The 15,850-nt window shown below is 41.8% G+C and overlaps 1 protein-coding gene across 1 annotated transcript in view; it reads left to right on the top strand.

Moving 5' to 3' along the window:
- uvrag (UV radiation resistance associated gene) overlaps positions 1 to 2,595 on the top strand; it is a 320,344-nt gene extending 317,749 nt beyond the window's left edge. The window contains exon 15 of the mRNA XM_080197696.1: positions 1,266 to 2,595. Coding sequence (XP_080053822.1) covers positions 1,266 to 1,974 — 709 coding nt within the window. The 3' untranslated portion in view covers positions 1,975 to 2,595. The remainder of the gene's footprint in view (positions 1 to 1,265) is intronic.
- The last annotated feature ends 13,255 nt before the right edge of the window (positions 2,596 to 15,850 follow it).

Here is a 15,850-nt window from a genome sequence, read left to right as displayed (position 1 = left end):
TGATCTTATTGAATAACAGAGCCAGCCTAAGGGACCCCAGTAGCTTACTCCTGCCCCTAATTCATGTTCGGTTAAGTGCTTGATATCTTTTGAGAGAGGGTAAAGTACACGACAAGGTGTATTGGAAATTACTTCTGAGCTCCATCCATTTGTAGAAGTCATAAATGTTATCACGGGTTTCAGGTTTCCTGCTTAAACTGCAGGAACAGCCAAATGGCACTAATGTTGTCTTTCTATTTCTCTGTGCCTCTATCTGTTTTTTCCTGTCTGCAATCTACCTGTCTATGGGATTTGTAATTCTATCATCTTGCTGGGCAATGATTGCATAGAATTACAAAGGTTAATATGGCACAGACCCAATCAGCCCATGCTGATATTAATAGCCCACATGAGCCTTCTCCCATCCCTTTTCATCTAAATCTAATTTTATAACCATCTATTCCCATCTCCCTCAAATGCTTGTCTCAGTGAGATGATCACAGCCCTGCAATAGAGGTTGATGTCATCCCAGAATTCACAGGGCAGAGAAAAAGCTTTATTAAAACACTGAAGTTTTAATTGAGACCCATTTGGGATAGCCATGTCTCTTGCTGGAGTGCCAGAAAGCATATCGTTTGCTTAATGTTATTTGATTTCCGAACAAGGTCCCTACTGTTGTTTTTCTAATGCTGTTACAAGACAATGGTGCAATAAAGTTAGCTGTTTACGTATGAATTCATGTATCAAGATGATGGTTAGAGATGGTTTTGTATCCAAAACTCAAATTTTCATTTGCGAACTCGTGCAAAAGCGCTATTTACGTATCATCCCATGTACTCCCCAGTCTAGTAACATCTCGATTTTTAAATTCTCGTCATTGCATTCACATCCCTCAATAGCCTTGCCACCACTTGCCCCAGAATCCTACAGTATCTCTGCACTCCTTTCATTCTGACCTCTTGCACATCCCCAGTTTTCATTGTTTCGCCATTGACAGCCATGTCTTCAGCTGCCTGGGGCACTAGGCTCTGGAAGGTCCTGCCTAAACTATCCTGCCACTCTACCTTCCTTTCAAAACGCTTCCTAAAACTTATCTCTTTGACCAGACCTGGCTTAATATCTTCCTCTTGGCTTCTGCCAAACTTTGCTTATGTGAAGTGCTTTAGAATGTTTTACTGTGTTAAAGGTGCTCAATAAATTCAGGTTTGTCGTATTAGTATGGATAAACTATTTCCAGGCACATGTTATGTAAGTTAATTGATTCTCTTTTTTCTTCTCTTGTGAAGCGATCGACCTCTATCCAGTGCTATTCCTGTACCTCGAAGGCGAACAGTTACCACATCTGCAGGTTCAGATATGCTATCTCACAGTAGAGAGCTCGCTTCTCCAGAAAGGCCTTGGAGGCAGTCACAGGGGAGCTCTGAAGAAGATCTGCCCCCGGGCTACAATGCAGCAATGACTTGTGCTGTAACCCTTGAGGCACAGCCAAAAGATGACCACAAAATGGGTACTACTTCAATACTGGAAGTTTCAGATGACTCTGTCAAAGATGGAGACCAGGAGAAGGATGCGTGCGACAGCTTTAAGAACAGAGTGCATAGCAGTGAAAACGGCATGATTTACGAAGTGGCCCAACCACAAGAGGTTATCACTGAGCCACCGTCTGAGGTGAATGGAATGACTTCACTCAATGTACACGCGGGCGTCACTAGTAGTCCGCCATCAGGTGACTTAAGCCACCCCATGGGCGGCAGTATCTTCTGCTCTGTTGAGCGGGCTGAAGAGATCATAGGAATGGAAGCCACAGGCTTTAGCTCGGAGGAGCAACTGGAAGGATTCTGCATTCCCATTGAGCACGCTGTGGCAGTGGAGAGCGATGCCCAGGTTTTGGCTGAACTCGATGCCGAAGGATTGGAGGAGTTCTCCAGGAGGATCTGCGCACTGAATGAGAATATCTCGAGTTTCCGTCGGCATCGCAAGGGATCAGAAAAGTGAAACATGCTGTTGGTTAAAGGGACACCAAGGCAGAACAGAGATTTGGACTGGAATTGAAGACCAAATTGCACTTCTTTTTGAGATGATTTGTCGTGATGAAATTATGGGCATTGTTGCTATTCTCATGGTGAGATGGAGAGAAAACGGGATCAGGATCACAACCTGAAACAGTGCACATGCTGGGCTTTCAGACTGAGATCTGAGTAAGAGATGAGATCATGGCTTTGCAGATTGACTTCATGCCATCCATGGCTGCATGTTTGTATCAACCAGCCATCATACCCCACCAGACTTGTAAGCTGCCCACCCTTTCCAAGCAACTGGAATCAGTCAATTCCCAATAACTGCAGAATTCAATTTCTCCTTCAAGGGGTGAAGAGCAGGGAGCGAATCCCCTTTACTGAAGCAGATAGTTTGTGACCTCCCACGTTTGCCAAACAATATGTGCAATGACATAACGGAACATAGTTGCTTTGTAATGATGTGAAGTTCCTGAATCCCTCAAGTCTCTCCTTTAAGTTGGAAGCCTTCCAGTTTCTTTTGGTTAGGTTCTCCTGAACAATCAGTTTGGATAAGTAAGATGTTAGGCTTTGCTACTGAAATAGAGTAAAGGTAATGGGGGGGTGGGGGGGTGGAGTTAAAATCAATATCTTGGCGGAAACCATTTTGAATGAGAGCAGCGGAGTTTTTATAAAGCAGCTGAAAGCAACAAGTAAATATAATTTGAATTTAAATTATGAATACTGCCCAACTACATTTACTATTTTTGACTACACATTGTGCAGGCTCAGGTATTGTTTAACTGTTTGATTTTAGTCTGAACCCTCTACCCTTCACAGCCCAGGATTTACCTATAAACTGAATACAGGGAAAATGCTTATGACTAATAGTTTAGAGACAGAAGGTGAATGATCCTTGGTTGTTTGCTAACTCTATTAATGTGAGACTCCTATTCATTTCATTCCTTCTCCCTTCCAAAATAAGTAAATTTCTTCCAGATTTAATCACTGTTATATCTAAAAGACCCTGTGTTGTAAAGTGTGCACACTTTAATTTTGGCGGAGCAGCAGCTTTAGGTAATGGTTTTCTCTGCTTCTGTAGCTTATAGGTGCATTGCCCCCAGTGCTGCTGCTTAACCTATGTGCATCAATGATCTTAAATTCAACATTACTTGCCTATCTGCGTTGGACCCAGTCATCATCTACCAGTATAGATCGAAATAACATTTGTTTTTTTTCTGGCACTTTCAAAAATTATAATTGATTATACAAGAAATTATTTATTGTGTCCAGTTGGATTTGATCTGCACAATATGCGGTAGCAGCTGGGGTTATGTTACACTGGAGTAAGCTTGCGAGATAGCAAGGACATTGTTTCAAGATTAATGGTTTCTGTTACTTTCATACTAAGAATTTAAGCAATCAAAGTTATTTTTCCTTCTCCATCCCCCATCCTCACTTGCCATTCAAAAAATGAAAGTAAAACACTGAGATGCAGAGAATAAATGGAAATATATTTGGTGACTGAAACAATTGACCCGGTATGGAAATTTAAATCAGTAATACTATTTGAGTATTAACTAGTTGCTGGAACTGTAAATTTCTTGCCCATTCTCCACCGGTATTTCCTAGTGATGTTCTGACACAGCCCAGAGGATAATGTATACTGCTGTTCCCCTCTCTTAACACTTCCCCTGGGAGCCTGGTTACTGGATGTGCTGTGTGCCATTTGTGGCCTACCTCCTGAGGAGTTGGTGCTTCCTGTTCGTGGTTAACCCTAGCTGCTTTACATCAAGTCAGAGAACCATGCTGAAATAAAATGACCACCTTCTGTGGGAGGGTGGAGAGCTGGTTTCTTGGTGGACAACTATCCTGGCTCCTCTTCACCATCATCCACTGTAACTGAAATGGCACATGCAGGACCCTTTGTACATAGTTCAGAATGGCTGTTCAGCAGAGCATTGATTTACAATTCTGGACCTTTGTCAAAAACATGGAGTAACACCGGTTTAAAGATTATGAATTATGCATTATGAATGCAGTTGCTAGTGTTTCACTAGTACTATGTTGGCATATTGTTCTGTTGGTTCACACTGCCCATATAATTCTAATTCAAATAGGCCTTGTTATGTACAGACTGAAAGTTGTTTGATGAATATGTGGTTGCTCAAGGTTTCCCCTAAAGTTACTTGTGGTGAAATGCTGCGCAAAGCAACTTCCAACTTGACAATAGGAACAAATCAGGTGGGAAAGGTTGAAACCATAACTGTCTGAACTATTTTCAGTCCATAAACTTTGTTAATGGAAAAGTGATGTACAAAGGTGCTGACGTACCCCTTAACTTGGGAAAGCCATGACATCCAATTTCTGTCTTCACACCATGGATGATTGAGGCTTCCAGGTGATCTTCTAATTTCCCAGGCAATTTATATCAAAAGGAAACTGAATCTTACCTCTGCAGGTTATATTTCAATAATCGAGGCCATTTCCTTAACCGACAATGTCAAGAGTTTAAAGGATTGACATCTCTGCATATTGGCCATAGCATTTTTGTTTTTATTTTGAACAAGGCAGGGATTCAGGTTTTGTTGAATTCATCTCACCATTCCATTGTGTTTGGCATGTAAACATATTTGCTTTTCATATATCTTACAGGCCTCAGCAGTTTTTTCAATGTGTGTGTTGATTGGTTCAGATTGGTACTTCAGATTGTCCATTGGCAACTAATAGAGTGACTAGTCGCTAAAGCTAACCATTTTCTTTGGGTGCGCTGGATCTCAGACTGTACAAGCCTGACCAGAATTCCTGGACCAGAGATTACGTTTGAGTTTGGCTTTGCACGCACTAGGAACAATCCACCAATACCTTGGTGCTTTTACCAAATGAATACTGTCCATAGCCATTCTACATCAATGCTTGAGTTGCTTATGTGTATAAATTTGCATTTGGTCAAATACGCCCCCCCTCTCATCCACCCACAAATTGTAACACTTTGGACCACAAAGCAAATGTAACCAGTAAGTGTCCGACAGTAATGGCAGCCACCTTTCGAATAAACACATTAAGATGGAATAGTTTTCTCAGCAACTGTTGTTAAAACCTATTCTGATTCCTTGCATCATTCAGTTCTGATAGCACTCATCTGCTGACCTCTTCAATCACGGGTCTGCTGCCCATATTGGCAGGAAGATCGTGCACTAATGTGTATTACCTGCATAGTGGATTTGTATTTTGTCTGAAGATTTGAGGTAACATTGGTAAGGTTCTCAAGTTTTGGTTTGTGCTTGGTGCCATCTGAACCGCTACATCCTAAGTTGCCTCATAACCCACTCCAGTATTGTGTTTCTCAGCATCTAGTCATCCAGGTCCAAAATTATAGCTTTCTTGTCAATTGCAGCACCTGAAGGTTACGGACAGACAGTTCTATGGGTTGGCACAGTGTGTGTTCACTCTGGGTTGAGATTCTGATCTAACACATTTGGGATAAGGATCTTTTTTCTACTTGTTTTTAGGTCCCAGTTGAAAGAGGTTTTGTCCCTTGTTGACCCATTTCGTAATGTGTGTGGATGTACGCACAACTTGACAAGTATTGATTGTCCAAATAAGCTATAAGATTGCCTGATTTTGAAACTGGAGAGAGTGACATTTGATGTAGTTATGGTGTATCGTGAGGCCGCAATCTACTTTTTACCTTGGTTGAAACCTTGGTGAAATTGAAGACATGGACCAAAACTACCAACAAAAGGAGACACCCTGGCAAGTAATCATGGTATAAAGATAGAAAAATAGCAGCACTGGCACTTCTACCCTTTTTTTCCTCACTATCGTTAAAATCATCAGTTTTAGCTCCACCCTTTACTTTCAGTGAACTACAGGAAGGATTTAAAGCTGTCAGTAAATGTTGTGATTATTATCAAATTAGTAAATTAAAATATGATGAGGTGTAATATTTAGATGTGCTTCCTTCACCCACCACTCCCCAGACTGTATTGAGATAACCAGAGGATAGGTAACCTCACAACTAGCCAGGTGCCTCTGTGTACTTGTCATTTCTCCTGTAGTTTTCTGTGCTTCACCTGCATACTTTGGCCAGTCTTTATTCTTTTGTATAGTTACAGCAGTTAAGTTGCCACTTACCAGGGTAATAAATGTTATGAGGATTATTTTAGATAAAGAAAATGATGGAGTCTAACACAGATATTGAAGCTTTATCTCTGACAGTTTGGTTCTCAATCTTTCATTGTCCATAATGTTCTTCTTGTGCAGAATGATGCTTTGAGCTTCCCATCATGTGCTGCTGAAAAGAAGGCTTGGTTAGTCTGGTTAGTCTGATTAATCCTCTCTCTGATGTAAGTATAATCTGTCTCGCCCCTCTCAATATAGCTTGTTACATGACACAAGTGTTACACTCATGCCTACAATGTGCCAACACAGCTCAAAGCTGTATGTGACCTATTACACAAGACCATTATCTTCACTTCTGAGCTTCCACTTAAAGCGTAGTATTAATGTTTCACAACACAAGCTTTTTGTGGCACCAAAAATGGTTTATACCCTCACTGATTCGAGCTGAAATTCTTTCACCCACTGCAGCACAGAGCTCTCCCACAGGATCTCCAATGCTGGGGGGACATATTCCAGGAGATTTCATCAGATGACTTCCAGACATCCAGCACCCATGCTCCTCTCATTGCTCACCCAAAAGGACCACTCTCCATGCACACCTTTTCCTGGACAATTGAAAGACAAATAAACATTTGATTTGAGTGATTGACTATCAGTTAGACAGCTCTTCTTCCCTCGTCTCAATATTTTCATAATTAAAATACAAGTGTTCAAAGAAATGAATAAAATATACAATTTATTTAATACTTCTTCAGTGTCAACAGGATTGTTTGCAGTAATATCCTGGGGATTAATCTTGAATTCCAGTTAACAGTCCTAAGCTTGCGCAGTGTCGTAGCAGCTGTTTGGATGTCTCAATCTATGGGCTGGTGATTCATTTCACAGGCCAACATTATTGAGTTTCCTTTGTTCTTATTTCAGTTAAGATGCCTTAAAATGCTCTTCCTCTGTCCATCTCTTTCCCCAGTTCTCCCCCTCATAAACAAACCCAAAGGGCAGATGATGGTTAATGGTGTTTTGGCAGAGTGTGAGCATCATTCAGGCAACATAAGCAATTCCAGACCTCGCAACCCTGAATCTGGGAACCAAACTACCAAAGCTATACTTCCTCTAGCTATCACTGTATTAAGAAATTGCTTCTAAACATATGCTCAAAGCATGTGTGTATGCATGTGTGGAGTAAATCACGCCAAGTTGAGGCTCCATTAGGGGTAGACTTCATTCAGTTCATTTTGTAGCAGTGCGGGCAAGGAAATGGAAGGTGCTGAACCAGTTTGGGGATGGGAGATTGTTGCAGGAACCACATGGCTGTTTGACTGGAGCACACCGCCACTCACTCATCCCTGTACCCTGCAGAATGCAACATTGCAGGGCCTCAGGTCATATTCTGAAGTGGCAACACACTTAATGCTTGTGAGTTTAAAACCCTGAATGGAGATGCCCCACCAGTCATGAATTGATCTGTGCACCCTTTGTGATGATGATGATGCATTAATTAAAATTGTCTGCAAATCTGATGCATCTGGTGCCTGAAGGGAGCAGGAAAAAATAATGCAATGATACACAGGAGAGTCCAATATTGAGTTTGCTGAAGTTTGACCATTTGATTATCCTGGCATTGTTTTTTGCCAAATCACTGCTGAACAATTGTAGCCCCCTCCTCTTACCCCACCCACCCTTTTCGCTCACTTCCTTTTTACCTTTTTTAATTTCTATTTATTAAAGAAAGAAATACAGCAGTTTATTTAAATAGTTACTCCAGCTGCAAGCAGTAAATGGCTGTAATCATTTGCAAATTGTATTCACATACATGCTAATGATTCAAGTGTCAATGAAAATAATTCTGGTAAGCAAAATGGAATAAAATATTGTTTTACCGTATCCTGCGTGACTCCTCAATTTTTTTTACTTCAGTTTCTGGATGTAGATATCATCGGCATTTATTGCCCGCTTTGAGTTGTTCATAGGGCAGTTACAAAGCCCCTTTTTGGACATTTCAATTTTTGTAGGACATAGGTATGACTGACCAGGCCAACATTTACTCCCCGTACCTAACTGCCCTTCTACACTATTTGTGGTGGTAAGCTGCAGTCTTCTGTAAGATTGGCTTGCTTTAGGCCAATGCAGATGCTAGTTAAGAGTCAGCCAGCTGCTGTGGGTGTACAGTCACACAGGCCAGATGAAGATGGCAGGTTTCCGTCCCTAAAGGGCTCCGCTGAAGCAAATGGGTTTTTCTGACAACCCAACTTATTTTATGGTCAAATTCTTCAACTGGCATAGTGGGATTTGAACTCATGTTGCCCTCAGTTATTAGTCCCAGTCTCTGGTTTCCTAGTCTAATAGCATAACCATGAGCCACATTTTGTGTTGCGTTTTAATATGTGGTATAAGTCTTCTACAGCCCTCTCTGTAAGTGAGCAAATATTGAACAAGAAGCAGACACATTTAGAGATATATTTATTTTACAAGTGAACAGTTTCTATGAGCAGGCTACAAATCTTTTACGATCTGAAACTAGTTATGTACTGACTTGATGTTTTAGAGATCTAATAATTAAAGAAATTGCATATTTTATGTACGGTTCCCATGATGGCTGTTGTCAGAATATTCAATATCACTAGTGCCAACTCTACAACTGGAACTATCTATTGTAATTCTGTTTCACCATATCTGTTATATTTGCTCCTTACATATTAAAACCTCTTGAATGATTGCATGGTATTCCCTCCACCTCACTCCACAGCCGCATGTAGGAATACATTGCGTGAAGAACTCTCAGGGACAAAGATGAGAGAAAGCATCTTTGCTTTGATTCTACACACACGCCCTGTGTCTGTGCACCCTTATTGCTGTTTTGCCAAACCAGCATGCAAACAATCTTTTGAAACCTTTCATCATTTTGAAAAACTCTCGTGCTCACTTTCCAGTAAAAGAAAGCTTCAGTTTCTTTAGTAGAAACTAAAAACAATCAGGGCAGGCAGCATCTTGTGGAGAGTGAAATCTAATGTTCACGCTTTTCATTGACAGCCTTTCAATTTCTTTTACCCTGTCGAAGCAACAATGGCCTTTTGTTGTGGAACCATTTTGGTGAATCATTATCTATCTGTTCCATGGCTTCAGTTCACTAACTATAGTGGAATATCCAGTCTACAGTCGATCTCCCTACATTTAGCACGGTGTCCTTCTGTTTGTAATGCCCACATTTTATATTCGTACATAAAGACCATGATCCTGTCTTTATTTTTTATGGCCTACTTCACACTCAATTTTAATGATGCATGTAACTGCACCTTAAAGCCCTACTTTACACCGTAGGCAGCACAGTGGTTAGCACTGCTGCCTCAGCGCTAGGGACCTGGGTTCGATTCCCAGCTTGGGTGACTGTCTGTGCAGAGTCTGCACATTCTTCCCGCATGGGTTTTCTCCCACAATCCAAAAGATGTACTGGTTAAGTGCATTAGCCGTGCTAAATTCTCCCTCTGTGTACCTGAACAGGTGCCAGAGTTTGGCAACTGGGGTATTTTCGCTGTAACTTCATTGCAGTGTTAATGTAAGCCTACTTGTGACACTAATAAATAAGCTTTAAACATTAAATGTTACCATTACACATTTTAATGCTGCACCACTAAAATCACCTATTTCAAATGAGATGATTTCGGAAAGCAAAAGTGTAGACAAGACATTTTGGCCATTCTCCTTTTATTTAATGCTCCTGATGTAGGAAGGCATTTCAGCATTTTCCGATCAGAAGGAAAGGAATGCAATGGATATAGAGAATTGGGAAAGGAGAGGATTGTAAAGCAAAGATATGGTCATAGGAGGTCTTTCAAACAGTCTGAATCTTTGTGTGTGTTGACCAAGCTGAGAGAATTCCAGAGTGTCAGAGCACAGTGGCAGCCTCCATTAGGGGTAAGGTTTCCAACTCTAACAAATGCAGGGATGGCATCTCATTTCCAGCCTGGCATGTCCATACTATTGGTCATCCAATCCTTGTGCAACCCCATCCTCCAGCACTGATTTTAAAAACCCCAACTGACCAATTCAGAAGTACCTTTGCCAATCCTCGACATGTTTATAATTTGGTAGATGAAACAAAAGAAAAAGGGAACCATGAAGCACATACTATTATTCTTCCTCTTTGCTTGCAACAGTATTCTGGAGATTGGTCTTTAATTCCTGGAAGCTCCAAGGAAATTCCTGGAGAGTTGCTGCCCACAGTCAACGTACAGTGATCGAGAATCTCAATATTGTACTGCATTTTTACAGTCCCTTCAGCAATCATGTCTGCCCCAGCTTTCCAAATAACCAATCCACTTAGTGCCATTCTCCTGCCTTCTCCCTCCCTTTTCAAATAAGTTTAATTGCCTTTTGAAAGTCTCGATTGAACCTGCCTCCACCACAGTACACTCTGGTTTCTCTTAATCCTATAAATATTTTAGTGCCACCACAGTACATTCCAGATCCTAACCACTCACTTTGTGAACCTGTCTCCACCACATTCTCATTTGGTTCATTCCAGATCCTAACCACTCGCTGCTTTTCCTTCTTTTCTAAATTATCTGAAATCTGTGTTCCTTTGTTCTGGATCCATTCAAAAGTCAGATCAAGTTTTCACTATCCGCTCTCTTCAGAACCCGCATAACTTTGGATATCTCTATCAAATCTCCTCTCAACGTTCAAGAATAATAATTCCTGCGTCAGCAATCTTCAGTTTCTGAAGAGAGCTCTCATGGGGCAAGGCAAAAACCCCTGTAAATGCAAAGCCTCCATATCAGGTGGGCACAGCTGCACATGAGGCATGGATGCCTCATGGCTGATGGGATCGAGGCGGAGAATGTATTAATGTCCACCACAACAACAGGATCTAGCTTTAGTGGCAGATGTGGGTGATATCTCTACTTGCATATTGTGAGGTTCTAGATAAATTGGAGTCAAGCAGTGAGGAAAGAGCGTCCAACTCCATCCTGTGATGCAAGTGTTGCATGACCATCTCACCATTCAGGTGAAATGCTGGCATCTAAAGTGAAAAGTAAGATTGGGAGGGCTATGATGAGTGGGACTGCTAAGCTGGGCTCTGAGGCTCCTCCTTACAATGTATAGTCCCTAGTGTGATGGTACAAAATTGACCAGAATGATTGAGGGCCAACTTTCCCTTGGATCAACAGGAGCACAGCCTTGGCAAAATGGGTATTCACCACCATTTTTATGTTGCCTGAGGATTTCTGGGGCTTCCATGAGAAGCCAAAGCTTGGTCTGTACCTACACAGGGTGACTGCCACGTCACTGGTATATTAATGAGGCACAAGCATGCATTTTTTAAAATGTGTTCATGCAATGTAGGCATCGCTGGCCTGGCAAGGCCAACATTTTATTGTTCAGCCCTAATTGCCCTTGAAATGTGTGGCTTGCTAGGTATCACATGACCAAGTAAGGATGGGAGATTTCCTCCCCAAAAGGATGTTAGTGAACACAAGGGGTTTTTGCAACAATCGACAGCAGTTTCTTGATCATTAGAATTTTAATTCCAGATTTATTTATTGAATTCAAATTTCTCATCTGCCGAGGTGGGATTTGAACCCAGCCCTCCCACAGCAATATCCTGGGTCTTTGAATTAATAGTCCAGTAACAATGCCACTACGCCACCACCTCCTCCCCTTAACCAAGGAATACAACCCTGTGTTTTGTGTAGTTTTTGCTTGCAGTTTTACCCTTGGATTCCAAACATCATTCTGGTAAATCTCTTCTACTCATCTTCCAAAACCAAGATATCCTTCCTCTAATGTGGTATCCAGAACTAAACATACTGCTAAGGATTTGTCTAACCAGAGCTTTGTATAATTTAAGATAATCTCTCACTTCTTGCATTCTATTCCCCTGGATTTGAAGGGCAGAATTCAATTAACCCTTTTTTGATTATCTGACAACAACGTTATTCAAGATTCCTTTTAATCATAGAATCCCTATAGTGCAGAAGGAGGCCATTCAGCCCATCAAGTCTGCACCAACCACAATCCCATCTAGGTCCTATTGCCGTAACCCCACGTATTTACCCTGCTAATCCCCCTAATACTAGGGTTAATTTAACATAGCCAATCAACCTAACCTGCACATCTTTGGAATGTGGGAGGAAATCGGAGCACCGGAGGAAACCCACGCAGACAAGGGGAGAATGTGCAAACTCCACACTGTGACCTGAAGTCAGAATTGAAATTGGATCCCTGGTACTATAAGGCAACAGTGCTAATCACTGTGCCAGTGTAGCAAACAACATACAGAGCCCTACACAATGGACCAAAGAATCAAACAATGGGCTATTTGTGGGACACCAGCATCAAAAGGCCCACCACTCCAATATCAAACTTTCTATTAACAAACCAGTATTTGTGACATGATGTGAAATTTTGTTTTCTTTGAACTTCATGATAGAACGTCCTCCCACACATCTACCGAATTGCCGAGACTGCTTTCTTTTACCTTTGAGCCATGATCCTCATTCAATCTGGCCTTTCTTCAGCAGTTGCTGAGACTCTACAATCAACTCCTTCAACACTTCAATGCAATTTCCAGAATAGTCTCTTCGCACTAGTCCCTCAGCTCACTCCCAGACAGCACTGCATCTAAGTAGCCACAACTTACTCCCAAAATGCTCTACAGCCAATGAAGTACTCCTGAAGTATTTCATTTCACTGGGGTGGCACAGTGGTTAGCACTGCTGCCTCACAACGCCAGGGACCTGGGTTCAATTCCTGACTTGGGTCACTGTCTGTGCGGAGTTTGCATGTTCTCCCTGTGTCTGTGTGGGTTTCCTCCGGGTGCTCCGGTTTCCTCCCACAGTCTAAAAGACATGCTGGTTAAGTGAATTGACCTGAACAGGTGCCAGAATGTGGCGACTAGGGGAATTTCACAATAACTTCATTGCAGTGTGAATATAAGCCTTACTTGTGACTAATAAATAAATTCTAACTTTATATGATCACCCAAACTGCCTACGACAGGCTCCCACAGCAAGCCCATTTGATTGGCACCCCATCCACTATTGGCACATAGTGACTGCCATCTATGCACTGCAGAAACTCACCAAGGCTCTTTTGTCAATGCCTTCCAAACTCCTGACTTCCACCTCTAGGAGGGCAAGGGGAGTAGGCATATGGAAACACCACCAGCTGCAAGTTCCTCTGGTAAATTGGCCTGTTTAAGGGGGCGATTCATTGCAGTCTTCATGATCAGGCTTCACCCTATACAGAAGCCAAGCCTATTGGGAGCAAAGGCACGTGTCTTGGGAGGAAGAGGAACCTCAGTTGAACCTTGAGAACAGAGCAGACTTGTGTAAGAGTTACGTCAGGCCCTTGTCTTGTATATGTATATAGATTAGTTAATAAACTATTTCTTGTTGAAGCCACAATGAATTATTATAGCAAAAGAGACCAAAGTTGGAGAAAAGCAAAAATCTTGGAGGGTTGTAAGGCTGGAGAAAGTTACAGAGATAGGGAGGGATGATGCCAAAGTTGAGGGATTTGAACTTCACTTTCACCATTTTAAATTTGAGATCTTGCTGGGCTGGGAGCCAGTAGAGATTAGGGAGCTCGGGGAATGATGGATAAACAGAACTTGGTATGAATTAGGATACAGGCAGCAGAGTCTAACCCATTGTTTAAAAAAAAATTCCACACAAAGTTTTCTTTAGTTCAGTCTAAATTAAAAGAATGATTTATTAACTGGGGAATGGTACAAACGCCTTCAAACGAGTCATGGTTATCTGCAGCATAGGAAGTGATTGAAGTCTAACAATTCTTGGCAAATAAACTGCGTCATTATCACATTAATCATCTCTACTGCCCCGACGCTGGTTGGCAAAGACCTTGGATTCTAAATTAACCAAGCATTAAATAATTACATAATGGTCTGAATAGTGCATTAAGGATAATGGTGGGACTGTTAGCACTGACCATTATAATGCTATAAATCAGGTCGAAACTTCCACCTGCATATGTGCAGTTAAATGTGCTCTTACAGATACTCTAAAAAGATGCCCTATAACAACTCTTGATGTTAAACTCCATGTAATGTTCAATGTAACAATGTAAAATGGGGCTTCTTACCTACTAGTTACCCATTGAAGATGCCAGAGCTGGTTAATAGGTGATAGTTACTGACAAACAGTCTCTCTGGCTCGGAGAAAATCAATTTTTACAAATGGGAGTGCCTATTTAAATTTTCCTGTCTGTTTTTTGAGCCCTCTCGATCCCATTTTTCTTTCCCAACGTTAGTTTTGCTTTCTGTGTGCAAATTAAATCTCATTTATACTCTCTGGTTTCGACATTGTGTATTCCAGGGAGGGTTCTTCAGTCTAATTGCTTGAAGAGCTTTGCTGTGCTCACAGACACCCCGCAGATGCGAAGCCCAGTCCATCACTCAAACCAGCCTCCCATCCACTGACTCTGTCTACACTTCCAGCTGCGTCAGAGAAGCAGCCAGCACTATTAGGGACCTCACACACCCTGGACATTCTCTCTCCCATCTTCTTCCATTGGGATAAAGACACAAAAGTCTGGGGTCATGTACCAACCGACTCAAGAACAGCTTCTTCCCTGCTGTGTCAGACTTTTGAATGGACCTACCTAGCATTAAGTTGATCTTTCTCTCCAATGACTGGAATGCTACATTCTGCACTCTCTCATTTCCTTCTCTATGAATGGTATGCTTTCTAAAGCACGCAAGACACAATACTTTTCACTGTATACTAATACACGTGACAATAATAAATCAAATCAAAAAGTAATGGAATGGGATCAGATGTCAGATTAGAGCGAGTTTAAAGTGAGAAGGCCATGAGATCTTTGAGAGAAGATAGAGGAGGGCACTCACACTGTTAAAATGGTGGCGTAGGCTCGTTGGGCCGAAGGGCCTGTTTCCTGTGCTGTGTTGTTCTTCGTTCTTTGTTAAGATTCTAGTGTAGAAAATAGCAAGCTCTGTTCCTTCACTGACTTCAAAATCCAGCTTAATGACTCCTACTTTCATCTGTGCTAGCTTTATACTGTTCCCATCTTCCTAGGGACTGCTAACTTGGAATCCCTGAAGTACCAACCAAAATACCTCAAAAACAAACTGATGTTTTGTAAGAAACAAACTAAAATCAAAAAAGATGAAACATTAATTAACAGGTAACTGATACAACAAACTAAAGAAAAAGATACATTTTGCATTAACTAAATTGACCTCACAAAATGCTTTCACCTTTCCAGTGTTAAAGGGACACTCCAGAAGCCACTCCGTACTCCCCAGCAGAACTTCATCACTCCCCCACCCCCTGTCAAGGTCAAACTTCCAATGTCCCTCAGGGTGGCACAGTGGTTAGCACTGCTGCCTCACAGTGCCAGGAACCCAGCTTCGAATCCCGGCTTGGGTCACTGTCTGTGTAGAGTTTGCATGTTCTCCCCGTGTCTGCGTGGGTTTCCTCCGGGTGCTCCGGTTTCCTCCCACCGTCCAAAAGAATCGCTAGTTAGGTGCGTTGGCCACGCTGAATTCCCTCTCAGTGTACTGGAACAGGCGTCGGAGTGTGGCAATTTTCACAGTAACTTCGTTGCAGTGTTAATATAAGCCGACTTGTGACACTAATAAATAAACTTAAAACTTCAGCAATTGTGACTCTGCACCTGGGTTTTCTGGAACCAATTATCATCAGCAAACCAGAGGTCATTGAATTCCTCTCTCCTTCCTGTCAAAAGGTCCTGATAATGCAGAGTTCCAGAGA

This window comes from Carcharhinus amblyrhynchos, chromosome 10 (genome assembly GCF_965287045.1).
Source record: "Carcharhinus amblyrhynchos chromosome 10, sCarAmb.v2.hapA, whole genome shotgun sequence".
Lineage (NCBI taxonomy): Eukaryota > Metazoa > Chordata > Chondrichthyes > Carcharhiniformes > Carcharhinidae > Carcharhinus > Carcharhinus amblyrhynchos.
Note: the sequence above shows the minus strand (reverse complement) of the source record. Positions and strands in the feature narration are given on the sequence as shown.